This window comes from Aquila chrysaetos, unplaced genomic scaffold, assembly GCF_900496995.4.
Source record: "Aquila chrysaetos chrysaetos unplaced genomic scaffold, bAquChr1.4, whole genome shotgun sequence".
NCBI classification, from domain to species: Eukaryota; Metazoa; Chordata; class Aves; order Accipitriformes; family Accipitridae; genus Aquila; species Aquila chrysaetos.
Genome location: NW_024470381.1, coordinates 359939 through 387182, shown reverse-complemented (window position 1 = coordinate 387182; position 27244 = coordinate 359939). Strand labels below are relative to the sequence as shown.

Sequence of the window (27244 nt, the reverse complement as noted above, 5' to 3'; positions counted from 1 at the left end):
GTGCCCCCCCCCCGCCCGCCCGCCGGTCTATACGGTCCCAGTCCGCGCCGCCTCCCCCCGATCTATACGGTCCCCGTCCATACGGTCTCGATCCATGTCCCTCCCCGGTCCATACGGTCCCGGTCCGTGACCCCCCCCTTCAGTCTATACGGTCCCGGTCCATACGGTCTCGATCCATGCCCCCCCTCCCGGTCCATACGGTCCCGATCTGTGCCCCCCACCGCCCCCACTCCGTTTTTCCGGGGGGGTGTGTGTGATGCCGATGCTGTCACGGCTCCCCCGGTGCCCGGTTATTCTTGCGGGGGGGGGTGGGGATGGATGGATGGATATTCCCTATTCCCGGTGCAGCGGCGGGGTCGTGCACGGCGGGGGGGGGGGGGGGGTGGGAAGCGGATTGGGGGGGGACGGGGGGGGGCGCGGCCCCGCCATTGGCTGCCGGGGCGGCGGCGCGTTCCGGTGCGCGGGGGGAGCCGGGCCCGGGCGGTACCGGCAGCACCGGCGGCACCGGCAGCACCGGCTGCCCCCCCCCGCCCCCCCGCCCTGCACGGTGAGTCGGGGCCCCGTGTCCTCCCCCCCCGCGGCGAGCATCCATCCATCCATCCATCCATCCTCCATCCATCCATCCATCCATCCATCCCCCGCTCCGCCCCGGTCCCGGTGCACCGGGAGGAGGCGGCTCCGGTGCGTCCGTGACCCTCCGGTATAACTGGGAACGGGTGGGGAGGGGGGGGGACACAGCAACCTGGGGGGGACACACAGCACCCTGGGGGGGGGACACAGCACCCTAGGTTGTGGGGGGGACATCCCTCCCACCCCCCTACAGGGCGGGTCTCCGGTCACCGGTGGGGTCCTTCAAGGTGACCGCCGGGAGGGGCCCGATCCTGCTCCTGCTGGAGGAGGGGGGGGTAGGGGGGTGTGGGGGGGTCCTGGGAAGGGAGAGGGGGCTGCAGGGGATGCTATAGGGGAGGGGTCCTGGGGTGGGGGGGGCTGTAGGGATGGTATAGGGGGGCTGCAGGGGGGGGTCCTGGGGGGATGCAGGCGATGCTGTGGAGGCTATGGGGGGGGGGTCCTGGAGGCTGGGGGGGGCGGTGCAAGGGATGCTACGGTGGGCTGGGGGGGTCCTGGGGGGTGGGGCTGCAGGGGATGCTATGGGGGGGCTGCAGGGGTTCCTGGGGGGGGTTACAGGGGATGCTATAGGGGAGCTGCTGGGGGGCTGCAGGGGATGACATGGGTGGCTATAGGGGGATCCTGGGGGGGGTTGCAGGGGATGCTGTGGGGGGGGCTGCAGGGGGGTCCTGAGGGGGCTGCAGGGGATATTATGGGGGTCTGGGGAGGGGAGGCTGCAGGGGATGTTATGAGGGGCTGGGGGGGGGTCCTGGGGGGTTGCTGCAATGGATGCTATGGGGGGGGCTGCAGGGGATCTTGGGGGTTCATAGGGGGTGCTCAGGGGTCTGTGGGGGTGCTCAGGGTGGGGGGGGGGGGGGGGCTCCAGGCCACCCCTGGCCTTCAGGCAACACCCTGGAGACTTCCAGGGACCCTCCAGGAGAAGGTGTCGTGTGTGTGTCCCCCATCACTGACCCCCTCGCCCACGCATATGCACGTGCCCACATGCGTGGGTGTGCGTGTGTGTGTGCCCGGCCCCCCCCCCCCAATTTCCACCCCCCCAGCCCAATGGCGGCCGTGGCGGCTGAGCTGGACAACATGGAGCAACAAAACAACAACGGCCCGTGGGAGAACCCCGACCCGCGGGTTTGGGACGACACCACGGCCACCGCCAAGCTCTTCGAGTGTTCCCGCATCAAAGCCTTGGCCGGTAAATCCATCCTCACCGTCCCGGCAAAGCCCCTGGTGCCTGGTCCAACCCCCCCACCCCCCACCCCCGCCACCACGGTTGAACCTGTTTCTTCCCCGGGTAGATGAGAGGGATGCGGTGCAGAAGAAGACTTTCACCAAGTGGGTGAATTCCCACCTCGCCCGTGTCTCCTGCCGTATTGGGGATCTCTACGCCGATCTCCGTGATGGCTACGTCCTCACCCGGCTGCTGGAGGTGCTCTCTGGGGAGCAGCTGGTGAGAGCCAGGACCTCCCCATCACCACCACCACCACCCAGGTCCCATCTACCACGGGCTTGGGTTGAGTTGGGACCTCCCCATCACCACCACGCCCTCCATGTGTAGGGTGCTGCAGGTTCCACCCACCTCGAGGTTGTGATGAACTGGGTGGGAGGACCTTCTCCAAGGTAGGGGTGAGGTGGGGGTGACGGGTGACGGTGTCTCCGGCAGCCCAAACCGACACGGGGCCGGATGCGGATCCACTCCTTGGAGAACGTGGACAAGGCATTGCAGTTCCTCAAGGAGCAACGGGTTCATCTGGAGAACGTGGGCTCCCATGACATCGTGGACGGCAACCACCGCCTCACCCTCGGCCTCATCTGGACCATCATCCTCCGCTTCCAGGTAGCGGGGCGGGGCTGTCCCCACCCTGGGGATGGTGTCCCCACCCCGGGACCCAGCCGTGTGTCAGTGCCCCTTGGCTTTCCCCAGATCCAGGTGATCAAAATCAAGACCGAAGACAACCGGGAGACACGCTCGGCCAAGGATGCTCTGCTGCTCTGGTGCCAGATGAAGACGGCGGGGTGAGCGGTGACCCCCACTCCTTGCGCCGTCCTGGTGCTGGGATGGACCCTTCGCTGCCCCCCCCCGCCACGGACAGGGGATGGATCCAGCACCGTGTGACCCCCACCCTTTCCCCACAGCTACCCCGAGGTGAACATCCAGAACTTCACCACCAGTTGGAGGGATGGGTTGGCCTTCAACGCGCTCATCCACAAGCACAGGTCTGCTGTGGGGGAGGGCAGGGGTGCCAACCTGGATGCCTGGGTTCCCTCCGCTGGGTGGGGGGCTCAAAGTAACTGAGTCCCTCTTGCAGGCCAGACCTCATCGACTTCCACAAGCTGACCAAGTCCAACGCAACCTACAACCTTCAACAAGCCTTCAACACGGCTGAGCAGCAGTTGGGACTCAGCAAGCTGCTGGACCCCGAGGGTAGGGATGGGACAGGACCGGGGCAGGGGTCTGTCCATCCATCCATCCACACGGGGTGGGGTGTCTCCACCCATCCGGCTAATTGCTCCTGCCTTCGTTTTCCACCTCAGAGGATTTTTGGGGGCGCTCAAGGTTGAGGTTGGGGTTGGTGGATGGGCTTTGCTGGACCAGGGCTGGTGGTCAGGGGGGACTCCAGGGAGCCAAGCAGGCTTGGGGACCAACACTTCACCTCCCACCAGATGTCAACATGGAGGACCCTGACGAGAAGTCCATCATCACCTACGTGGTGTCCTTCTACCACTACTTCTCCAAGATGAAGGCGTTGGCTGTGGAGGGGAAGCGCATCGGGAAGGTGGGTTTTGGCCCACGCCTTGTGGGTCCATGGGGTGTCCCATCCTTTGCTCCATGGGATGTCCCATCCCTTCATCCACTGGGCACCAGCAAGGACAGGGCCATGCTGGTCCCTGGAGGGGCTGGGCCAAGCAGGTTGCACCCCAAGCCACCCATGGTTGCTTGAAGGGCTTCTGTGGGCTGCAACCCTGAGACACACAGGTGACTGACCACTCTCCCACCAGGTTCTGGATCAGGCTATGGAGATCGAGGCCATCATCGAGCGGTATGAGGCGCTGGCAGCCGAGCTGCTCGCCTGGATCCAGCACACCATCACCATCATCAGCAACCAGAAGTTTGCCAACTCCTTGACTGGGGTGCAGCAGCAGCTCCAAGCCTTCACCGCCTTCTGCACCCTGGAGAAGCCCGTCAAGTGAGCACCTCCTGGGGCTGGGGGGGACAACCACGGGTGGGGGGGCGGGACCATGGCCGTATCCTGACCTGGTCCTGCCACCCCGCAGGTTCCAGGAGAAGGGGAACCTGGAGGTCCTGCTCTTCACCATCCAGAGCAAGCTACGAGCCAACAACCGCAAGCTCTACATCCCCAGTGAGGGCAAGAGCATCTCCGACATCAATAAGGTGCTGGTGGGATGGGGGTGACCTCTCCATCCTGGGGGACCCCGAGAAAGGCTGGGGACCCCCTTGTTGAGCCCAGTGTCCCACCCCGCAGGCTTGGACCTGCCTGGAGAAGGCAGAGCATGAGCGGGAGGTGTCACTGCGTAACGAGCTGATCCGGCAGGAGAAGCTGGAGCTGCTGGCCCAACGTTTTGACCACAAGGCCGTCATGAGGGAGACGTGGTTGAATGAGAACCAACGCTTGGTCTCGCAGGTGGGATGGAGTGGGGGGGGCTCAGCTGGGACCCTCACCCTAGGGCAGGACGCCTGGGTCCTCTCCCTGGCTGGGGTTGGGGGGTGAGGAACCCAACACTCGGGTGGTGGGACCTCCTGGCTAGCCTCATTGAGCTCCCTCATTGACCGAGGAGTGGTCCACCCCGCCTGATGGCATCTCCCCCCACCCCAGGACAACTTTGGCTACGACCTGCCGGCAGTGGAGGCTGCTATGAAGAAGCATGAGGCCATCGAGGCCGATATCTCCTCCTACCAAGAGCGCATCCAGGTGGTGGTGGAGCTGGCCCTGGAGATGGAGTCCGAGGGCTACTATGACACCAAACGCATCAGTGCCCAAAAGGACAACATCCTTCGGCAGTGGGGGCTGTTGACCGAGCTGGTCCGTGCCCGTCGTGCCCGCCTCGAGCAGAACCTGGCCCTGCAGAAGATCTTCCAGGAGATGGTCTACATGATTGACTGGATGGAGGAGATGCAGGTAGAGCCAGGGACGTGGTGGGTACCAGGCGTCCCCATGGAGGGTGTGGTGGGCAGCTCTGGACCTTGTGGTCTCGTTCTCCTTCCCCAGGTGCTGTTGGTCTCCAAGGATTTGGGGAAGCATCTTCTGGAGGTTGAGGACCTGCTGCAGAAGCACGGTCTGCTGGAGGCCGACATCTCTGCCCAGACCGACCGGGTGCAGGCGCTCAACGCTGCTGCGCTCAAGTTCTCAGAGCTGGAGGGTAACGTGGGGCACCGGGATGGGCACCACGAGGACTGGGAGATGCTTGACCTTGGGAGGGGTCAACCAAGGTCTTCAGGGTGCTGTAGACCATCTCCACTAAGGTCTGGTTCTCTTGGTCCAGGCTATCAACCCTGCGACCCCCAGATCATCTGCAACCGGGTCAACCATGTCCAGACGTGTCTGGAGGAGCTGGGGGAGCTGGCGGGCAAGAGACGCAAGGAGCTGGAGGACTCCCGCCAGCTTTGGGCCTTCTTCCAGGAGATGGAGGAGGCTGAGGCGTGGATCCGCGAGAAGGAGCAGATCCTGGCTGCCAAGACGTGTGGCCGGGACCTGAGCAGCGTCTTGACATTGACCAACAAGCACAAGAGCATGTTGGGTGAGCTGGGCAGCCGACGGGCTCTGTTGCACCAGACCATGAAGAGGGGCGAGCAGATCTTGGCCAAGAAACGCTTCAGCCCCGGTGGGATCCAGGAGAAGATGCGGGAGGTTCGCCTCCGCTGGAAGAAGCTGGAGGAGGTGACGGGGTTGCATCAACAACGGTTGCAGGAGGCCCTCAACTTCTTCCAGTTCAGTGCCGAGACAGATGACTTGGTGGCCTGGTTGCAGGACACCTACCGCATCGTCTCCAGCGATGACTTTGGCCATGATGACTATTCCACCCAAGCTCTTCTGCGGAAGCACCGGGCAGTGGTGGAAGAGGTGGAGAAGCACCGGGCGGCCGTGTTGGCCCTCCGGAAGCAGTTGGCTCTTCTGGCACCTGAGCACCGTCAAGGGGTTGACGTGCAGATCCGGGTGGTGGAGGTGGAGCAGCTCTACGGGGAGGTGGCCGAGGTAGCCGTGCTGCGGCAGCAGTGGTTGCAGGACGCTTTGGCCGTCTACCGTATGTTCAGCGAGGTGCACGCCTGCGAGGTCTGGGTGGACGAGAAGGAGCAGTGGTTGGAGAGGATGGAGGTGCCGGAGGAGTTGGATGAGGTTGAGGTGGTCCAGCATAGGTGTGTTAGGGGGGATGGGAACGGGACCAGACGCCTGGGTCCCTTGCGCCATCAGAGAACCCACTGCTCACCTCTCCTCCCCAGGTTTGAGAGCCTGGACCAGGAGATGAACAGCGTCATGGGACGGATCTTGGATGTCAACCAGGTGGTGCAGCAGTTGGTGGATGGGGGTCACCCCAGCTCAGAGGAGGTCCGCTCCTGCCAGGACCACCTCAACAGCAGGTACGGGTGTGGGGAGGGAGGCCAAGCTGTGGGGCCAAGTCCATACTGGGGGTCCGTCATGCCCAAGGTGGACCCCATACTGCTTGGTGGGTCCTTGGTGGGTAGGGGGAATGAGCTATGGGGCTGCTGGCAGACCCCAACCTTGGGGTTCTCCCAACCTGGTGGGACGTCCCCATGGGGCCCAGCTCTCCAGTACAATGGCCTGAGCCCATCCCAAGTGTTAGTGATGCCCAAGGTGGATGCCATCCTGGTGGCAGTGCCAGTGGAGGGCTCCATCCTGGTCTCGTCCCACCTCCATCCCCAGGTGGAATCGGGTGGTGGAGCTGGTGGAGCACAAGAAGAGCCAACTCAGCTCTGTCCTGAAGATCCAGAACTACCTGCTGGAGTGCGGCGAGATGAAGGCGCAGGTGCGGGAGAAGAGAAAAGCCATTGAAGCCACGCAATCAGGCGGCGGCGACCTGGGCGGCGTGTTGGCCTTGCAACGCCGCCTCTCCCCACCATGGAGGCAGCTCTGGTGGTCTTGGAACCTCGGTTGGTGGAGCTTCAACGGGAAGGCGAAGCCTTGGCTGCCTCCCACCCCGGGCGAGCCCTGGAGATCCTGCTGCCCTTCGAGCAGATCAGCGAGGAGTGGGAGGCCCTGAAGCGGGCTCTGCAAGGTTGTGAGGACTCTTTGACCGTCGCCGGTCGCTTGCAACAGTTCATCCAAGACTTGGACAACTTCCTCAGTTGGTTGGTGAAGACTCAAGCTGCCGTAGCCTCTGAGGAGGTGCCGGATAGCTTGGCCGAAGCAGAGAGGTTGTTGAACCAACACGCGGCCCTCAAAGAGGAGATCAACGGCTACGAGGAGGACTACGCCAAGATCCAAGCGGCCAGCGATCTGTTGGCCTTGGAGGAGACCGAGGTCCCCTACCTCTCGTTGCAGCAGTGGTTGCAGAAGCTGGATGCGGGCTGGGGCAAGCTGCTGCAGAGCTGGGAGACGCGACGAGAGGTGCTGGTGCAATCTCACGTCTTCCACCTCTTCCTCCGGGATGTCCAGCAATGTGAGACCAGCCTCTACAACCAGGTAGAGATGGGTGGGAGAAGTTCTTGGTGACCTTACAGTTGAGTTGGGGAGGATGAAGGAGAAGAAGTGACCAGGGATAGAGAGTCCATCACTGGCATCTGCTCCATCCGTTCTCCAGGAGTCCACCCTGGTCCATGCTGAGCTCCCCGACACGGTGGAAGGGGTGAGCAACGCCATCAAGAAGCACAAGGACTTCACCACCACCATGGACCTCAACCTGCAGAAGATCCAACTGGCTCTACAAGCTGGCGAGAGCCTCCAACGTCAAGGCAACCTCTACAGCGACCGCGTGGCCAAGGCGATGGAGAGTCTCCGTGCCAAGTAGGTGCCGGGACGGCAACGCCTTGACCCCCCCGGCACCCGGGACCCCCCCCCTACCCCCAGGGACAATGATGGAGCTGGATCTGCTGGTGCATCCTCACCATGGCTGATGGGGAACGCGCAACCCTGTGCCTCAGTTTCCCCTTTGGATTAATTCGCTTTGCAAGGGGCTGGGGTGGGTTAATTAGGTGCTTAATTGGGGTGCTGGGGGGGGGTGTGTCACCAGCTGGGCAGCGCTGAACCGGGTCGTCCCCCCCCAATCCACAGGAGCCAACGCAACTACCAGCTGGCTCAGGAGTGGATGCAGCGGCTTGAGGACCACCTCGAGCTGCAGCGTTTCCTCCAGGACTGCCACGAGGTAGGACCCAGACCCCTGACACCCCCCCCCCCCCAAATTATTCAGGAAGGGGGGGGGGGCTGGCTGCAAGTTTGGGTGCAGAGAGTCCCAACTGGGTGCTGGGCTGGGGGTTGTGGACCCCCGGGATGGGTGCTGCCGCTGATGTTGGCGTGGTCTGGGTCACGGTTTTGGGGGGGGTGGTCCCCAAGGGTCCCCAAGCCGCCCCCCCCCCCCCCTCAAAACCTGGACCAGTGGGTCCCGCACATCCCCATAGATGCTCCTCAGCATCTCAGGGGGCTTCGCCGCCGGCAGCGGTGTGAGCCGCAGTGGTCCATCACCGGCGCGGCGCGGTTACGGCACACGGGGGAGGTTGGCCAGATCCCCGGTCGCCTTTTTGGCGCAGATAACCGGGGAGGCCGGATCCGGCCTCCGCGCTCCGCCCGGCATCTGCTGCAAAGGCTCTGCGGCATCACGCCAATGCCACCATCATCCTCATCCTCATCCTCCTCTTCTTCGCCTTCTTCACTGTCATCCTCCTCTTCCTCCTCGCCGTAGAGGGACCGCAGGCCCCAACGTGGGCCCGTCACCCTTCCAAGGGTTGCGGGGATCCCTTTTTTTTGGGGGGGGGGGGTGTTTTACAACCTCATTCCCCCCCCCCCCCCCGCCCTCCTTTTCCCTTTAGCTGGATGGCTGGATCCGGGAGAAGGTGCTGATGGCGGGGGACCCCTCCCGGGACCCCCCCCCTCGCCCCCCCAAACCATGGCTGAAGCACCAAGCGTTCATGGCCGAGCTGGCGCAGAATAAAGAGTGGCTGGAGAAGATCGAGAAGGTAGAAGGGGGGGAGAAGAAAAAAAAAAAGGGGGGGTCGTAGGGTGGAGGGGGGGAGGGATGAGATTTAACCGCTTCCTCGCCAGGCGAGGGGGGCTTGAGGGGCGAGGCGTTTGGGGGTGACGTGGTGGTTGCGGGGGCCCCCCCTCTTGCTGCAGCCCCCTCCCCGTTGCATGCTTCCCTAGCTCGTTGCATCCCCCCCCCCCCCCCCGCCGCATCCCTGCTTGCTGCATCTCCCCTGCTGCCGTTGCATCCTTCCTCGGTTGCAACCCCCCCCCCGTTGCATTTTTCCCCGGCTGCACCCCCATTTCGTTGCACACGCACCCCCCATTGCACCCCCCCCGGCTGCATCTTCCCCAGCTGCACCCGCCTTTTGCTGCACCCGACTTTTGCTGCATCACCCCCCCCGCATCCTTCCCCACTGCACCCCCTCTCCAGCTGCACCCCCATTTCCCTGCACCCCTCTCTGGCTGCACCCCCCCTTTTGCTGCACGCCCCCTTTTGCTGCACCCCACTTTTGCTGCACCCCACTTTTGCTACCCCCCCAGCTGCACCCCGTTTTACTGCACCCCCTTTTTGCTCCCCCAGCTCCATCCCCCTTTTGCTGCACCCCATTTTGCTGCACCCCCCCTTTCCCTGCATCACCCCCCTTTTGCTGCACCCCACTTTTGCTGCACCCCTCACTGCACCCCCCCCTTTTGCTACACCCCCTTTCCCTGCACCTCCCATTTCACTGCAGCCCGCTTTGCTGCATCACCCTCCTTTCTCTGCACCCCCCTTTTGCTGCACCCCCATTTCACTGCACCCCCATTTCGCTGCAACCCCACTGCAACCCCCACTGCACCCCCCTTTTGCTGCGCCCCCCATTTCGCTGCACACCCCATTGCACCCCCCCTTCACTACCCCCCCTTTCCCTACAACCCCCCAGCTGCACCCCTTTTTTCTCTGCACCCCCTTTCGCTACAACCCCCCCGGCTGCACCACCCGCTTTTGCTACACCTCCCCCCCGGGTGCCACCCAAAGCCCTGCGCCCCCTCCCTCCCCCACCAGGGGGCGCCCTTCATGACGTCTGAAGATCCACCAGCCCCATGGCCAACGGTCAACACCCCAAATCCCAGGGTGGGCGGGGGGGGGGGGGAACGACACCCCCCTTCTTGACACCCCTCCTTGACCCCCCTCACCCCACCCCAGGAAGGTGAAGAACTTCTCCTCGCCAAACCCGAATTAGCCGACGCCGTTCGGCGTCAACTGGAAGAGTTACGGCAATGTTGGGTAGAGTTGGAAACCACCAGCCAAGCCAGGAGCCGCCGGTTGGCGGAAGCCGCCGCCGCCGAGCGCTTGGCGCGGAGTTATGCCGACATGGAGGCGCGGCTGGGGAGGCTGGAGGAGCAGCTGGAGACAGTGGGGGCAGGAGCCGACCTTCTTAGCGTCAGCAGGCAGCTCAAGAGGTTGCAGGTGGGTTTGGGGGGGCATTGGGTGTTGGGAGGGACATTGGGTGTTGGGGGGACATTGGGTGTTGGGGGTCACCAAGTGTTGGGGGGACACCAGGTTTTGGGGACCACCAGGGGGAACATCGGGTGTTGGGGGAACATTAAGTGTTGGAAGGACACCGGGTGCTGGGGGGACACCTGGTGTTGGGGAGACATCAAGTGTTGGGAGTACACCAGGTGTTGGAGGGGACATTAGGTGTTGAGGGGACATCAGGTGTTGGGGGGCACCAGGTTATGGGGAAGACGAGGTTATGGGGAACACCAGGTCTTGGGGGGACACCAGGTTATGGGGAACACCAGGTGTTGGGGGGACACTGGGTGTTGGGGGGACACTAGGTTATGGGGGGACATTGGGTGTTGGGGGTATGTCAAGTGGTGAGGGGGACACCAGTTTATGGGGGGACACCAGAGTTTGTGGGATGTTTGGGGGGATGTTGTGTGTTTGAGGGGGACATTGGGTGTTGGGGGGATGTCGGGGGTTTGGGGGGGCATTGGGTGTTTGGGGGGGACATTGGGTGTTTGGGGGATGTCAGGTGTTTGGGGGGGATGTTGGGTGTTGGGGGGGGACCTTGGATGTCGGGGGCACCCCAGTGCTCAGTCCCAGTTGCAATGGGAGCTCAGCACCACCAGCTCATCTTGGTGCTGACTCACGGCAGAGGTTCCCCGGCACAGCTGGCACAGCTGGCACAGCCGGCACGACACTGACACCCCGCTCCAGTACCGGGGGTCCTGGCGAGGTTGGCGGGGGTGGCTGTCCTCTCCCATCCCGATCGCCAGTGTCTCATCCTGGGGTGTGTCCGTGTCCCGCCCCCCCCCCCCCCGCCCCAGACGATGGAGTCGCAGGTGGAGGAGTGGTACAAGGAGGTGGGGGAGCTGCAGGTGCAGGCAGCGGCGCTGCCCGCGCAGGCAGCGGGCAGGCAGGCGGTGGGGGAGCGGCAAAGCGCAGTGGGGACCCGTATCGTCCGCCTGATTGAGCCCCTCAAGGAACGTCGGAGAATCCTGTTGGCTTCCAAGGAGGTTCATCAGGTCAGCCATGAGCTGGAGGATGAGGTGGTGAGTACATGGGGATGGGGTGGGGTGGAAGGGGTGAGGAACCCCTGGGATGGGGTGGGGTGGGATGGGACGGGATGGGAAGGGATGGGATGGCGTAGGATGGGTGCTGGTGCAATGGGGACCCCAAATGTAATGAGACCTGGGACGGGTGCTCGTGCAAGAGGGACTTCAAACTCAGGGGAGAAACTGGATGGGGATGGGATGGGATGGGTGAGGAACCCCTGGGATGGGATGGGATGGGATCAGATGGGATGAGGTGGGGTGGGATAGGTGAGGAACCCCTGGGATGGGGTGGGATGGGGTTGGGAGGGGTGAGGAACCCCTGGGATGGGATGGGATGGGAGGGGTGAGGAAACCCTGGGATGGGATGGGATGGAGATGGGGACAGGATCAGAATCAGGGATGATGCTGAGGTCCATCCCACTGCCCCCCCGCCAGCTGTGGGTGCAGGACCGCCTGCCCTTGGCCACGCTGAAGGACCACGGCACCAACCTGCAGACGGTCCAGCAGTTCATCAAGAAGAACCAGGTCAGCCCCTGCACCACGGAGGGTGGGGACACACACCGATGACCCCCCCCAACACCCACCCCCTGTCCACCCACACCCCCACCAGAACCTCCGCCGTGAGATCCAGGTCCACCGACCTCGCGTGGACGAGGTGCTGGAACGCGCCGGAGCCGTTGCCTCCATCAAAAGCCCCGAAGCCGAAGGGGTCCGACGTCTTCTGGAGCGTTTGGGGACGATGTGGGGGGAGCTGCAGGAGCAGGCAGAGCGCAGGCAGCAAACCTTGGATGCCACCTACCAACTGGAGCAATACTACTTTGACGTGGCCGAGGTGGAGTCGTGGTTGGGCGAGCAAGAGCTGCTGTTGATGAGCGAGGAGAAGGGGAAGGTGCTGATGGGGGTGGCTTGTGGGAGGAAGAAATTTAAGACCCGCCCCCAGCATCTCACCTCCCTAACGTGTCCCGCTCTCCACCCAAGGATGAGCAGAGCACCCTACAACTCCTCAAGAAGCACCTCCTGACAGAGCAAACAGTGGAGAACTACGAGGAGACCATCGCCCAACTCTCTCGCCAATGCCGTGCTCTTCTAGAGTTGGGCCACCCTCAAAGGTGGGTTCAAGCCCCCCAACACCCATCCCCCCTTGCCCTAAAATGCCGGGGTCTTTGGCGTTCACCGGGCGCTGTGTCCCTTGCCCAGCGAACAGGTCAGCAGGCGGCAGTCGCAGGTTGACCGGCTGTACGTGTCTCTGAAGGACCTGGTGGAGGAACGCAAGGCCAAGTTGGAGCAGCAATATTGGCTCTACCAGCTCAACCGCGAGGTGGACGAGCTGGAGCATTGGATCGCTGAGAAGGAGGTGGTGGCCGGCTCACCGGAGCTGGGACAGGACTTCGAGCACGTCACAGTGAGTTGGGGCATGCGCCAAGGAGGGTCTTGGCATTGTCTGTGCCCCATGCCAAGGGTCCTGGAGTTGTCCCCATCCTGTGCTGAGGGTCCTGGTGAAGTCCCTCCCCTGGGTGAGGGGTCTTGTTGTGGTTCCTGCCCCATGCTGGGGGTCTTGGCATTGTCCCTTCCCCATGCCAGAGGTCCTGGACTTGTCCCCATCCTGTGCCTGGGGTCCTGGCATTGTTCCTGCCCCATGCCGGGGGTCTTGTTGTGGTCCCTGCCCCATGCTGTGGGTCCTGGGCACCATCAATGCCCCATGCTGGGGGTCCTGCCACCATCCTGGTCCTGGGCACCACCAGTGCACCATGCTGGAGCTCCTGCCCCCATCCCTGCCTGGCACTGCCCACTCCTCACCCCTGCCCATCCCTGCCCATCTCAGCTACTCCAGGAGAAATTCCTGGAGTTCGCCAGCGAGACGGGCAGCGTTGGGCAGGAGAGGATCGCCGCCGTCAACCAAATGGTGGACGAATTGATTGACTACGGGCACGCTGACGCTGCCACCATCGCTGAATGGAAGGATGGGGTCAACGAAGCTTGGGCAGATCTTCTGGAGCTGATGGAGACCAGGGCACAGATGTTGGCAGCTTCCCATGAATTGCACAAGTTCTTCAATGATTGCAAAGAGGTTTTGGGGCAAATTGAGGAGAAAAGGCAACGCCTGCCTGAACTGGCAGCCCGTGAGGGCAGGACGTCGGCCGGAGCCTTGCAACGGGCATTGGGTGCCTTCGAGCACGATGTGGAGGTGTTGGTGACCCAAGTCCGGCAGCTACAAGAGGGTGCGGCACAGCTGAGGACCCTCTATGCCGGGGACAATGCCGAGGCCATCGCCGGGAGGGAGCAGGAGGTGCTACGGGCATGGAAGGAGCTCTTGGCGGCGTGCGAGGAGTGCCGGCTCCATGTCGCCAGCGTTGCTGATAAGATCCGCTTTGTCGGCACCGTGAGAGACCTTCTCGCCTGGATGGATGGCGTTCTCTGCCAGATCGGCGCTGGAGAGAAGCCCAGGTAGCGGGAGCTGTGGGCTGCGCCGAGGTCCTGTGTCCTGCGCTGGCCTCCAAGAACCACATTCTGGCCCATCTGTGGTGCCAAGGACCTGTGTCCTGTCCCGTCCAGAGGACCCTTGTCTTGTCCCATCCATGGCACCAAGGACCCCATGTCCTGTCCCATCCATGAAGCCAAGGAATTGTGTCTTGTTCCATCTGGAGGACCCACGTCCTCTCTGAATCCAGGGACCCATGCCACCAAAGACCCATGTCCTGTTCCATCCCAAAGACACGTGTCCTGGCCCAACCATGATGCCAACGACCCACGTCCTGTCCCACCCATGGGGCCAAGGACCCATGTCCTGTCCCACCTGGAGGACCCATCCCAAGGACTCATGTCCTATCCCATCCATGAAACCAAAGACATCCTGTTCCATCAAAGGATCCATGTCCTCTCCCATCCATGAAGCCAAGGACCCGTCTCCTGTCCCATCCTGGGGGGGGGTGGCCCATCCCTGTCCCCTCCTGCCCTCCCAGCCCCCGTCCCCTCTCACAGGGACGTCTCCTCGGTGGAGCTGCTGATGAACGACCACCAAGGGCTCAAGAGCGAGATCGAAGCTCGCGGCAAGAGCATCGCCGCTTGCCTGGAGCTCGGCAAGAACCTCATCCTCAGCAAGAGCCCCGCGGCCGACGAGGTGCCCACAATGGCGGGGGTGGACAGTCGGGCGGGGGTGGCTGCAACTGTTTGGGGGGGTCCCAACCCATCTCCTCCATCCCTGCAGATCAAAGCCCACGTGGAGAAGCTGCTTGCAAAGAAGAAGGAGATGATGGAGAAGTGGGACAAGCACTGGGAATGGCTGCAGCAGAGTGAGTCCTACCTGGGGGGGGGGTGGTGGAGGTGGTGGTGGGGGTGGTAATTTGGGGAGGGGGTCAGATCCTCCACCACCGCGGGGATGGGATGCTCTTTGTGGGGGGGTGCCGCCACGAGCACGTCCTTCCGTCTGCCTGTCCATCTGTCCCGTAGTGCTGGAGGTGCACCAGTTCGCCCAGGAGGCGGTGGTGGCCGACGCTTGGCTGACGGCCCAGGAGCCTTTGCTCAAGAGCCAAGAGCTGGGCAGCAGCGTGGACGAGGTGGAGCAGCTGATCCGGCGGCACGAGGCTTTCCGGAAGGCGGCCGCCGCTTGGGAGGAGAGGTTCAGTTCCCTGAGACGGCTCACCACGGTATGGGCACCTTGGGGGGGGGGCTGATGTCACCCCCCGTCCTGTCCCCCCACCCCGGGGGCCACTGCAGCCACCGGCTCAGCATCCCCATTCTTGTACCCATCTCCATCCTCATCTCCATCCCTGTTCCCATCCACATCCTTGTCCCCACCCCATCCCCATCTCCATCCCCATCCCATCCCCATCCCCATCTCCATCCTCATCCTCATCTTCATCCCTACCTCACCTCCATTCCATCCCCATCCATGTCCCCATCCCCATCTCCATCATTTCCATCATCTCCATCATGTCCATCTCCACCCCCATCATCTCCATCTCCACCATCTCCACCATCTCCATCTCCATCTCCACCGCACCACACCTCATCCCCACAGATCGAGAAGCTGAAAGCGGAGCAGAACAAGCAGCCACCAACACCGCTCCTGAGCCGCAAATTTTTGGGGGAACCCCCAGGGGGGTCAACGCCATCGCCGGGGGGGTCTGAGCGCCTGGAAAGCCGCCGGCTAGAGCCCCGCGTTGCCTACGTGCGCCATGAGCTCCGTCCTGAGCGCCTACAGCCCAAGCTTGACCGTGTCCAGGGACCTCCCGGGGATGGGGGTCCCGTGGGGGAGCCAACCCCCCCTACCACCGCCGGTGAGACACCGGTGCCCCCCAGAACCGAAGAGCCCGGGGAGGCCAGGACAGGGCTGCTGGAACGGCGCCGGGAGCGGCGAGAGCGCCGGTTGGAACGGCAGGAATCCAGTGAGCCGGAGCCGCCGCGGCATGACGGCAAGGGCGGCGGGTGAGCGCGGGGACAGGGATGCCGGTGTCACCATCAGGTGGCCGGGACTGACGTGACAGCAAATCTCAAATCTCCGCCGACAGCAAAGCCACCCTGGCTGACATCGTGGAGCAGCTGCAGGAGAAGGAGGCGGGTGGCCCCTTGCCGGCTCCAGTGAGTCCCCTTGGCATCCCCTTGGCATCATATTGATGTCCCCTTGGCAACCCCTTGGTTTCCCCTTGGCGTCCCCTTGGTGTCTCCTTGGTATCCCCTTGGCATCTACTTGGTGTCCCCTTGAAGTCTCCTTGGTTTTTCCTTGACACCACCTTGGCATCCCCTTGGCGTCCCCTTGGTGTCCCCTTGGCATCATATTGGTGTCCCCTCGGTTTCCCCTGGCATTCCCTTGGCGTCTCCTTGGTGTCCCCTTGGTGTCTCCTTGGCTTTCCCTTGGTGTCTCCTTGATATCTACTTGGCATCGCCTTGAAGTCCCCCTGGTTCTTCCTTGGCATCACCTTTGTGTGCCCTTGGCATCCCCTTGGAGCCCCCTTGGTGTCCCCTCAGCGTCCCTTTAGTGTGTCCTCAGCATTTCCTTTGCATCCCCTTGGCACCTCCTTGCCTTCAACTTGGCATCCCCTTGCCATCACATTGGTGTCCCCTTGGCATCCATCCCTTCAACATCCCCTTGGTGTCCGCTTAAGAATACCCTTGGTGTCCCCTTGATATCGCCTTGGCGTCATATTGGTGTCTCCTTGGTGTCCTCCTGGCATCTCCTTCGTGTCCCCTCAGTGTCCCCTTGGCTTCTCCTTGGTGTCCCCTTGGCATCTCCTTCACATCCCCTCAACGACCCCTTGGCGTCCCCACCTCGGGGGGCCACCGGGAGCCACATCCCGACGCCCATCGCCCCCCACCCCCAGCCCCGGGAGCGGGAGTCCCCCGCCCGCCTGCCCACCGGCCCGGAGGCATTGCCGGAGAGAATGCCGCGACCCGACCGACCCCGCGCCCGCGACCGCCCCAAACCCCGCCGACGTCCACGACCCAAAGACCCCGCTCAGGGTCCGGGGGAGACGCGGAGGTCGCGGTCGGCCCCGGCACAGGGCAGCGCCCCGCCGCCCCCGCCGCCCCCCACCCACACGGTACAGCACGAGGGCTTCCTCTTCCGCAAGCACGAGCTTGATGGACCCAACAAGAAGGCGTCCAACAGGTTGGTGGGGGACAATGGCGGGGGGGAGGTGGGGTGGGGGTCTGCGAGGGAAGGGGGTGCACCAGGGGTTGGGGGGTCCATCGATGGTGAAGGTTCACCAGGGTCAATCAAGGGACATCATACACCAGGATTTGGGGGGTCTCTCAGGGCAGAGGTTGCACCAGCTTTTGGGGATCCATGATGGAGAGGGTTCACCATGACTTGGAGGGTCATTCAGTTGACATCATGCAGCAGGGTTTGGGGTGTCCATCAATGGAGAGGGTTCATCAGGGTTTGGGGTCTCCATCGATGGTGAAGGTTCACAAGGGTTTGCGGTGTCCATCAATGGAGAGGGTTCACCAGGGTTTGGGGTGTCCATCGATGGTGAAGGTTCACAAGGGTTTGGGGTGTCCAGCAATGGAGATCGTTCACCAGGGTTTGGAGGTCCATCCATGCAGCAGGTGCCCCTGAGCTTGGGTGATCCCTACCACCCAAACCCACCAGCAGTGTTGGGTCACCTGCTGATGCCACCACCCCACCCCTCCACCGTGTCCCCCACCTTGACCAGATCTTGGGTGAACCTCTACTGCGTCCTGAGCAAGGGTGACCTGGGCTTCTACAAGGATGCCAAGGGTCAAGCGACGGGCAGCACCCACGGCGGTGAACCCCTCCTCAACCTCCACCACTCCACCAGCGAGGTGGCCAACGACTACAAGAAGAAGAATAACGTCTTCAAGCTCAAGTACGTCGCGGTGCTGGTGGGGTGGAGGGGGTCCCCCAAATTCCTGGGGTTGGGTTGGGGGGTCCCCCCAAATTCCTGGGGTTGGTTGGGTGGCGTTGTTGGGTGGGTGTCGTTGAGTAGGTTCTTCTCTTGTAGGACCAGCGACGGGAGCGAGTTCCTCCTGCAAGCCAAGGATGAGGTGGGGGTGTACGGGGGGGGTTGGGGGTGGTCGTGGAGATTTTGGAGGTGGGGTCTGATGATGGTTTTGGGGTGTCCCTCCCTCAGGAGGACATGCGGGGGTGGCTGAGGGCGCTGGCCGCCTGCGCCCAGGAGCACGCCGAGGTGGCGCGGTGGAGCCAGGCTCTTCTCACCACCTCCTCCACCGACGAGGGCCTCCCCCGGCGGGAGGGCGACCGCCGCTCCAGCACCTCGGGGAGACGGAAGTGACACCCCCCCCCCCCGAATTTTTGGGGACCCCCGCCCACCCACCCATTGGGGTGGGGGACACCCAGTTCGGCTGTGGACAGGACTTACCCAGGGGGCTCAGGGGGGGTGTGTGATTTTGGGGACACACCCCCCCCCCTTCTTTGTGCCCCATGGGTTGGGGGGGGGCTATGTGGGGGGGGGGGCACTATGGGCATGGGGATCCCCCCCCCCCACCAAACCCTGGGTGACCCCCCCTCCAAACCCTGGGTGACCCCTAGTCTTGGGTGCCCCCCCCCCCAATCCTGGGTGCCCTCCCCTAAATCCCGGGTACCCCAAATCCTGGGTGTCCCCCAGTGCAGGGTTCCGCCCCAAAATCCAGGGTGCCCCCTCCAGTTCCAGGTGCCCTCCAAATCCTGGGTGCCCCCCCCCAAATCCTGGGTACCCCAAATCCTGGGTGTGTCCCCCTCCCAGTCCTGGGTGTGTGTGTGTGTGTCCCAGATCCTGGGTCCCCCCCCATCCTGGGTACCCCCAAATCCTGGGTGCCCCCCTCTAAACCTGGATTTGGGGAGGGGGTTCCCTGCCAGAGGGAGCTGCTGGGTGGGAGGGGACAGCCCCCCCCCCTCAAATTCCCCCCCACTCCTTGTCCCTGGGGTCCCCTCCCTCGGCCCCCCCTTTTCCCTTGCACAAGCCATAGAGCCAGGGGGGTCCCCATTACCCAGGTGGGGTCCCCATCACCCTGGGGGGGGGATCCTGATCACCGGGGGGGGGTCCCCAACACCCAATGGGGGCTCCCCATCACCCTGGGGGGGTCCCTATCACCCTGGGGTACCCCAAATTTGACACTGGGGGTGTGTGACAGAGCCATGGGGGGGCCCCCCCCAAACTCGAGGGTGGGGGGGGGCAGAGTTTGTATTTGTAAAGATTTTAACAAAAGCCAGGAAAATACCCCCCCCCGAATTAACACACCCCCCCCAAGCACTTGCCCCCCCCCCCCCTCTGGGGACCCCCCCGGCCCCCGCCCCGGGCCGGAGCGCCGCGCTGTGACTGTATAAATGTAATAAACCCCCGCTGCACCCCCCATCAGCACCCCCAAAATAAAGGAGCAGGAAGGAGCCTGGGGGGACCCCCCCCGGTGCTGTGTGTGGGGCTTGGGGGGGGGGGGCACCCCTGGGGGGGGCTGAGGATTCAGGGGGGGCCTGAGGGGGGGCTGGGGGGGGTCATTGCAGGGGTTTGGGGGGGGCTGGGGAGGGTTAGGGGGATTTCTGGGGGGGGCAAGGGGTCGTTGGGGGGGGGGGCTGGGGGGGGTGGTCCCTGGGGGTGGGGGGGGGCTATTGGGGGGAGTTGAGGGGTTTCGGGGGGGGGGCTGGGGGAGGGGCATGAAGGGGAGGGTTACCTGGGGGGGCTGAAAGGGGTTTGGGGGGGTTCTGAGGGTTTGGGGGGGTTAATGAGGCTGGGGGGAGCCTGGGGGGGAAGGGGGCTTTGCGCACCCTGTCCCTCTCCGTCCCGCCACTCAGTGATGCTGCTGGGCCTTTAAGATGGGGCGGGATCGGGACGAAAACCCCACTTCCTCTGCCTGAGTGACACCGCGTTCGGCCAATGGGCGTGCAGGCTCTGCGCGGGCTGGACGAAACTCAACAGCGGGGCGGGGCGGTTGGGGGCGGCCGCAGGGGAGTCTCTTCGGGCGAACCAATAGCGAGCAGCAGAGGGAGGGGCGCTAGCACGGATCGACCAATAAGAAGCCCGGAGGCCGTGGCGCCGGGCGGAAGCGGTAGTGCTGGGTGACCATGGCGGCATCGGGCGGGGCGGCGCGGCCCGGGGCGGAGGTCGTGCAGCTCAACGTGGGCGGCAAGAGGCGCGTGGGCCCTGTCCCCTCGGACCCCCGGGACCCCTCCGGTCCCCCCCGCTTCCCCCCGCTTCCCTCCGGGCTCTCCTTGTCTTCCCCTCTTCCTCCTTCCGGGTTCCCCCCCCTCCGGTGTCCCCGCCTCAGTCTTCCGGGTCCCCCTGCTTTCCCGTCCTCTCCCCCCCCCCCTTCCCCTTCCCCCGGCACTTTGGGCCCCCCCCCCCGGTTGTGTACCCCTCCCCCCCCCGCCCCGCTTTCGCTCTCCCGGACCCCCCGGTCCTCTCGGATCCCCCCCCCAAAACTCTCAGGACCCGCCTCAGGCCGCCCCTTGTGCCCCCCCCCCCCCCGCCTCCCCTAGCCTGATTCCCCCCCCCCCCGCCTTCCCTGGGTCTCCCCAGGAACCCCCCAAGGTCTTTCTGCCCCCCCCCAGTCTATGCCCCTCCCCGGGGGGTCTTTCTGCCCCCCCCCAAGGTGTCTTTCTATCCCCCCCAGGAGCTTCTGGCCCCTCCCCGAGTCTTTCTCTGCCCCCCCCCCCCCCCCCCCCCCCAGCCCAGCTCTGACCCCCCTCACCCTCTCCCACAGGTTCAGCACATCCCGCCAGACACTGACCTGGATTTCAGACTCCTTCTTCTCCAGGTGACAGCAGCGGGAAGGGCACAGTACACACACAGACGCCCCCAGGGAAAGTTGGGGGGGGTGTCCCGGGCCTAGGGGGGTCCACACAGGACCCCCCCCAGCCCCTAAATCCCCCATATGTCTGTTCTGCCCCCCCCCCCCCAGCCTACTGAGCGGCCGCATCTCCCCCTTGAAGGATGAGACGGGAGCGGTGAGTTTTCCTTCCCAAGCCCCGGGGGGGGGGGTGTCCCCAAATATTTCATGTCATATCTGTCCCCCCCCAAGATTTTCATCGATCGGGACCCCACTGTCTTCGCCCCCATCCTCAACTTCCTCCGGACGAAAGAGCTCGACCCCCGAGGCGTCAGCATCTCCCTCCTCCTCCACGAAGCCCAATTTTACGGCATTACCCCTCTAGGTGATGACTTTTGGGGGACTGACAATGGGGGGGATCCTCGGGGCGGGCCCTCCCCCCAGAGTGTTCCACATTTTGGGGTTCATGGCTCTGTTTTTCCTTCCCCCCCGCCAAGTTCGCCGCTTGCAGTTACGGGAAGAATTGGACCGTTCATCTTGCGGCAGCGTCCTCTTCAACGGATATCTGCCCCCCCCAGGTAAATCCAACCCCCCCCAACACCATGTAGGGAGCAATCACCCCTTAACCCCCCCCCCCCCCCCCCCGATTTCTCCTCCTGACCTCCCCCAACAGTCTTACCAGCCAAACGCCGTAACCGGCACAGTGTGGCGGGGCCACAGATTGCCGCCCGTTTACCGGCGACGACCGACAGAGCCCCGGTGCGACGCAGTAACACCATGCCCCCCAATTTGGGTAACGCTGGTTTATTGGGGCGCTTGTTGGAAGACCGAACCCTCGCCGCCGGTAAGGACGGTACAACTGGGTAGTTTCTCCGGTTCTAAACCATCGCGGCACAAGCTTTACCGCCTGTTTTTTTCCCCTTAGCGAGCGAACCGGGAGCGGTACGGATCGTCTGCGGGCATCACAACTGGATCGCGGTGGCTTACGCCCAGTTCCTTGTCTGCTATAGGTAAACTGGTGGGGGGACCAGGGACCCCCATCTTGTGCCGGCGGTGTCCTCAAGCCCTGCCCTGTGCCCTGCCATCTTCTCCTGTTTGTCCCCAGGATGAAGGAGACGTCGGGGTGGCAGCAAGTCTTCTCCAGTCCCCGCTTGGACTGGGTGATCGAGCGGGTGGCCCTCAACGCCAAGGTGCTCGGCGGAGCTTTGGGTGACCATGACAAGATGGTGGCGGTGGCGTCTTGCAGCGAGATCATCCTCTGGGCCCTGCAAGCCGATGGCAATGGCAGCGAGATCGGTGAGAAACCATCCCTGACCCTTCCACCGACTCGATCCTGGAGGATTTTAGCAGGATCTGGTCTCCTTGGCTTCTTTCTGGATGTCTTCTCCTCACCCAGGCGTCTTCCACCTGGGAGTGCCGGTGGAAGCCCTCTTCTTCGTGGGGAACCAACTCATCGCCACTAGCCACACCGGCAAAATCGGCGTCTGGAACGCCGTCACCAAGCACTGGCAGGTGAGCACGGGTACCACCACCACTGGTTTGTCCCCAGATTGTCCCCAAAACTCCCTTCCCATCCCTCCCGCAGATCCAGGACGTCGTCCCCATCAACAGCTACGACGCTGCCGGCACCTTCCTCCTCCTCGGTTGCAACAACGGCTCCATCTACTACGTGGGTGAGTGCCGATGACACAGCTCTAACCGCCCCGGCTGGTGGCGATGCCGCCGCCATCACCGTCCCTCTGTGTGTCCCCTCCGCCCCCAGACGTTCAGAAGTTCCCCCTGCGCATGAAGGACAACGATCTGCTGGTGACGGAGCTTTACCGTGACCCCACCGAAGATGCTGTCACCGCCCTCAGCGTCTACCTCACCCCCAAGACCAGTAAGAGCTCCCGCTGCCCACCCTGGGGGGGGGCTCCTCACCGCACTGGTTTGCTACTGGGATGAACTGGGAGGGCTTTGGGATCATTTTGAGGAGGGGTCGTGTCCGTAGGTGACAGCGGGAACTGGATCGAGATCGCCTACGGCACCAGCTCTGGTGTAGTACGGGTCATCGTGCAGCACCCTGAAACGGTGGGCTCCGGTCCTCAACTCTTCCAAACCTTCACCGTACACCGCAGCCCCGTCACCAAAATCATGCTTTCAGAGAAACACCTCATCTCTGGTGAGCGCTGGGCGAGGAAAGCACTGCCGGGTGAGGAAATCACTGGTGTTTGCCGCTCATCCACCCTCCATTTTCCCAGTTTGTGCCGACAACAACCACGTCCGGACCTGGACAGTGACTCGTTTCCGTGGGATGATTTCTACCCAACCTGGCTCGACGCCGTTGGCTTCCTTCAAAATCCTCTCCTTGGATGATCTTGACAGTCCTGCCAGCTGCGGCACCGGCACCGATATTGGTAAAAGAGCGCAGGGTTTGGCGGTGAGGTGGGACAATGGCACAGGATGGGCACCCGAGCCACGGGTTTTTACCGGCAGGACCTTTCGGCGAACGGGACGAGCAGCAGGTCTTCATCCAAAGAGTGGTGCCGGATGCGTGCCAGGTCTTCGTCCGGCTTTCCTCCACCGGTAAAAGGTGAGCGCTGACGGTTTTGCCACTGGTGAAGGAAAAATTGGGGTGCTGAGGGGGGGTCACGGACTGTCATCCCCCGCCCCCCAGGATCTGCGAGGTGCGTTCGGTCGACGCCGCAGCCATCACTGCCTTCACCGTCCACGAGTGCGAAGGCTCCAGCCGGATCGGTTCCCGCCCGCGCCGTTACCTCTTCACTGGCCACGCCAACGGCAGCGTCCAGATGTGGGACCTCACCACCGCCATGGAGATGTTGGGGAAGCCCCCAGGTAAGTGCTGGAGCCGGGGGGGGGGTGGTGGAATTTTGGCGTGCCCCCCCTGCCCCCCAAAAAGCCTGATCCTCACCCTTCACTCCACAGAAGCCGGCGGTTTGACCGAAGAGGAGCTGTTACGGCAACTGGATCAATGTGATTTGGCATTAACTGGACCCCCCGGACCCCCTCGGACCCCCAACACCAGGTAGGGGAGTGCCACAGCCTCCCCCCCATCTCCCCTTCCCCCCCCTCCCCCCAGGTTTAGGTTTTTGGGGGTTCCCCACTGTATTCCTCCCCCATTTTTTCTTTGCAGCCTTCGGTCGCCAGGGCCCAGCCAGGTGGATACGCCGACCCCTTCCCCCCCACTGCCGAAACACCGCGGGGAACCCCTGGGTGTCCCCCCCCAACCCCGTTATCGGGGGGCAGAGGGGGGCCCCTCCCTTTTCCGGGGGTCCCCGAGGCGGGGGCAGTTTTGTGGAGCGCTGCCAGGAACTGGCCCAACGCCTCGGCCCCCCCGAGAACCCCGACCCCCCCCGTTTTGGGGGGAAAAGCAAAACCCTCCGCCCCCCACCTCCACGTCGACCCCCCAATTCCGGACCCCCGCCTACGGCTCCCAGGACTGTGCCCCCTCCCCCCGGGCCTGTCCCTGCCCCCCCTGCAACCGCTGACGCTCTCCCCATCGTCCCGTTGGCGACCCCCAAATCTCGGCTCAACGAGACGTCGTTTTGAGGGGGGCAGGACCCCCCCCCGCCATGTGCCTTCACTTTGGGGGGGCACTGCTGTTGTCTGTGTCCCCCCCTCAGATTTTGGGGAGGGGGGGGCACAGAGGAAGGCCCCCCCCACCATGCCAAAGCGCTGCAGTTTTCGGGGTTCCCCCTCCATACACCCCTTTTCACCTCTGCTTTGTGCCCTGTGGTTTTTTGGGGGGGTCCTACCCCCCCCCAGCGGTGTCTTGGGGTGGGGGGGGTGGCCCCCTTTTGCCTCCTATAGCGCTGACCCCCCCCAGAGCCCCTATAGGTGGTCCCCCATTGCTCAAGCCCTTCTGTGCCCCCTATAGCTCTCCCCTCCCATACCTCAGCCCGCCATGACCCCCTATAGCTCAGCCCCCCTCCATAGCCCAGCCCTACAGCTCACCCTCCCCCTCGCCCCCCCCCCAGCTCCCCGTGCCCCCGAGTGGGTGGGGGGGAAAGGGGGGCCCCACCAGGTACGGGGACACGCACACGCATGTGCACACACAGGGCGGGGCATGGCTGGCACACACGCGTGCACGGCACAGACACACAGCGTCGGCTGTGGGCACGCAGCATCACGTGTGCGTGGGGCGTGCACGGAGCCTCAGACGCATGCACACGTGTACACGGCTTCATGTGCACACGTGCATATGGCCTCACATGTGTGTGGACCTTCACACATGTGCACACAGCAATATCTATTTGCACATGGCATCAGACACATGCACGCAGCCTTGCACACGTGCGTGCAGCTCTACACACTTGCATGTAGTTTCACACGCGTGCACGTAGCCTCACGTGCACACACAGCCTCACACACGTGCACATGCTTTCACGTGTGTATGCCACGTCACATGCATGCACGCAGCCTCATGCATGTGCATGCAGCCTCACACACTTGCACACAGCCTCACACACATGTGCAGAGCCTCACGTGTGTTTGCAGCCTGACACGTGTGCACAGAGCCTGACGTGTGCATACAGCCTCACATGTATGTTCATGCCCTGACATGTGTGTGCAGAGCCTCACGTGTATATTCCTGGCAGCCGCTGCTAGAAAAATGCCGCTGCTAGAAAAATTTTGGGAGGGGGTCCCCTGCCCCGTGCCTCAGTTTCCCCTCTTGCAGCTGCAGCCAGGGCAGGGGTATTTGGGGGGGGGGGGGTCCCTGGTATCTGGGGGTCCCCAGATTTTGGGGGGGTATGGCCCCCCAAATACAGCACAACCCCCTCCAGCCCCTGGCTGAAGCTTGGGCCCCCCTTGGCTGCTGGTGCCAGAAAAGTATTGGGGGGCTATAGGGGGCTATAAGGTTGGGGGGCTGGGGGGAGGCTGTGGAGTTGGGGGGCTAGAGGGGATGGGGGAGGTCTATGGGAGAGGGGGGGCTATGGGGGTGAAGGGGGGCCCTATGGGCTGTGGGGGTTCTCTGTGGGGTCCCCTATAGGGTACAGGTGTCCCCTCTAGGGTGTGGGTATTCTCTTTGGGGCTTCCTGTAGGGTATAGGGCATCCCCTATGGGATATGGGGTCCCCTATGGGGTGGGGGGGTCTCCTATCAGGTGTAGGGGTATGGGATATGGGATCCCCTATGGGGTTTGGAGGTTGCCCTGTGGGATATGGGGTCTCCTATGGGCTGTGGGGGTTCTCTGTGGGGTCCTCTGTGGCATATGGGGTTCCCCTGTGGGGTATAGGGGGTCCCCTATAGAATACAGGCTCCCCTATGGGGTGTGGGGGGTCTCTATGGGGTCCCCTGTGGGGTACAGGGGGTCCCCTGTAGGGTGTGGGTATTCTCTTTGGGGCTTCTTCTAGGGTATAAGGGGTCCCCTATGGGATATGGGGTCCCCTATGGGGTGGGGGGGTTCTCTATGGGGTTCCCTATGGGAGTAGGGGTTCCCCTATGGAACATGGGTTCTCCTATAGGGTGTAGGGGTACAGGATATGGGGGTTCTCTAGGGGGGTCCCTATTGGGTATAGGGGGTCCCCTATAGGGTGTAGGGGTACAGGATATGGGGGTTCTCTAGGGGGGTCCCTATTGGGTATAGGGGGTCCCCTATAGGGTGTAGGGGTACAGGATATGGGGGTTCTCTAGGGGGGTCCCTATTGGGTATAGGGGGTCCCCTAAAGGGTGTAGGGGTACAGGATATGGGGGTTCTCTAGGGGGGTCCCTATTGGGTATAGGGGGTCCCCTATGGGGTGTGGGCATCTCTAGGGGGTTCCCGTATAGGGGATATGGGGTCTCCTCTGGGGTGGGGGTCTTTCCTAGGGTAGGGGGAGTTATAGAACATGGGGGCCTGCCCCCCGCGTATGACTGTATGTAGGGTCCCCCCTAACCGCCTGACCCCCGTCCAAAGACCCAGCACCCCAAAACCCCTATGGACTGCCCCCCAGTAAGGAAGGACCCCTCCCCCATTGCACCCCTATACTGGGAGGGGGCCCTCAGCCTGTGGACCCCACCCCACCCCATGAAGGGGGTCAGTGATGTGGGGGGGGGACCCCCGAAATTGTGGTGGGGGGCGCAGCCGGTGCCTCCAGCTGGAGGATGAGGACAATGTTTCCGGGTGACGTCACCCCCCCCGGGTTGGGGGGGGGGGGGAATGACGACACAGCGGGGGGCCCCTTGGGGGGGCGGGGGGTGCTGGGCAGCCTGGGGCCCCCCCTGCTTTCTGTCCTGGCGGGGGGGGGGGGGGGGGCAGTGTGGGTGGCTCGGTGCCCATCACCGTGGGCTCGTGGCTGCTGCCCAAAATGGGCGTCAGGGTGCAGACAGGGCGGGGGGGGGTGTCTACAGACGGGACCCCCTTCCAACCCCCCCTCCTCACCCCCCCCCCCCCCCCGAGAGAGGACCCAGGAGCCTGGGTGATGTCAGCGGGGGGGGGGGGGGGGGCGATGGGGCCTCGCTGTCGTGTACCCCCCGCCCCGTGGTGGGGTCCTGGGGACCCCGGTGGGCTCTGGGGACACACACACTTGTGTCGTGTGTCCCCCCCCCCTCCGCCCCGCAGTGAGGTCCCTCAGGGATGTCCGTGTCTGGGATGTGTCCCGTGTCCCCCCCGTGCTGTGTCCAGCCCCCCCCCCAGTGTCCCCTGTCCCCATCCCGCTGTCCCTTCTCCCGGTCCAAGTGTCACTTGTCCCCATCCCGGTGTCCCAGGTCCCCAGCGAGCTCTACCCCCCCCCCCCC

General features: G+C 63.7%; 2 protein-coding genes across 2 annotated transcripts; both read left to right on the top strand.

The window, feature by feature from the left end:
• Window positions 1-447: 447 nt before the first annotated feature.
• Window positions 448-19152, top strand: SPTBN4 (spectrin beta, non-erythrocytic 4). Its single transcript, XM_030006105.2, is given in 36 exon segments — window positions 448-547; window positions 1668-1813; window positions 1917-2068; window positions 2282-2455; window positions 2543-2634; window positions 2755-2835; window positions 2928-3043; window positions 3283-3395; window positions 3619-3806; window positions 3895-4012; window positions 4104-4262; window positions 4455-4757; window positions 4848-4998; window positions 5122-5992; window positions 6077-6214; window positions 6519-6708; window positions 6711-7277; window positions 7396-7598; window positions 7866-7956; window positions 8618-8764; window positions 9955-10218; window positions 11082-11306; window positions 11745-11834; window positions 11920-12198; window positions 12288-12418; window positions 12507-12711; window positions 13132-13754; window positions 14289-14427; window positions 14515-14599; window positions 14757-14953; window positions 15328-15734; window positions 15818-15887; window positions 16628-16914; window positions 17462-17635; window positions 17771-17813; window positions 17900-19152. Coding segments are annotated over 35 exon segments (7377 nt in total). The 5' UTR covers window positions 448-547; window positions 1668-1671; the 3' UTR covers window positions 18062-19152.
• Window positions 19153-19776: 624 nt separating this feature from the next.
• SHKBP1 (SH3KBP1 binding protein 1) lies at window positions 19777-24247 on the top strand. The gene is made up of 17 exons (XM_030006108.2): window positions 19777-19892; window positions 20463-20516; window positions 20661-20706; window positions 20781-20913; window positions 21026-21106; window positions 21202-21372; window positions 21454-21538; window positions 21634-21824; window positions 21925-22040; window positions 22114-22201; window positions 22291-22407; window positions 22519-22689; window positions 22769-22924; window positions 23004-23100; window positions 23185-23363; window positions 23454-23553; window positions 23662-24247. The coding sequence occupies exons 1-17, from the start codon at window positions 19825-19827 to the stop codon at window positions 24014-24016; spliced, it is 2208 nt and encodes a 735-aa protein (XP_029861968.1). The 5' UTR covers window positions 19777-19824; the 3' UTR covers window positions 24017-24247.
• The last annotated feature ends 2997 nt before the right edge of the window (window positions 24248-27244 follow it).

Excerpts from the sequence above, each read along its gene's own strand:
- SHKBP1 (XM_030006108.2), top strand. The coding sequence starts at position 19,825 with ATGGCGGCATCGGGCGGGGCGGCGCGGCCCGGGGCGGAGGTCGTGCAG. Across the intron at positions 22,690-22,768 it reads AGAGAAACACCTCATCTCTG|TTTGTGCCGACAACAACCAC; the intron begins GTGAGCGCTGGG and ends CCATTTTCCCAG. Across the intron at positions 23,554-23,661 it reads CCTCGGACCCCCAACACCAG|CCTTCGGTCGCCAGGGCCCA; the intron begins GTAGGGGAGTGC and ends TTTTCTTTGCAG.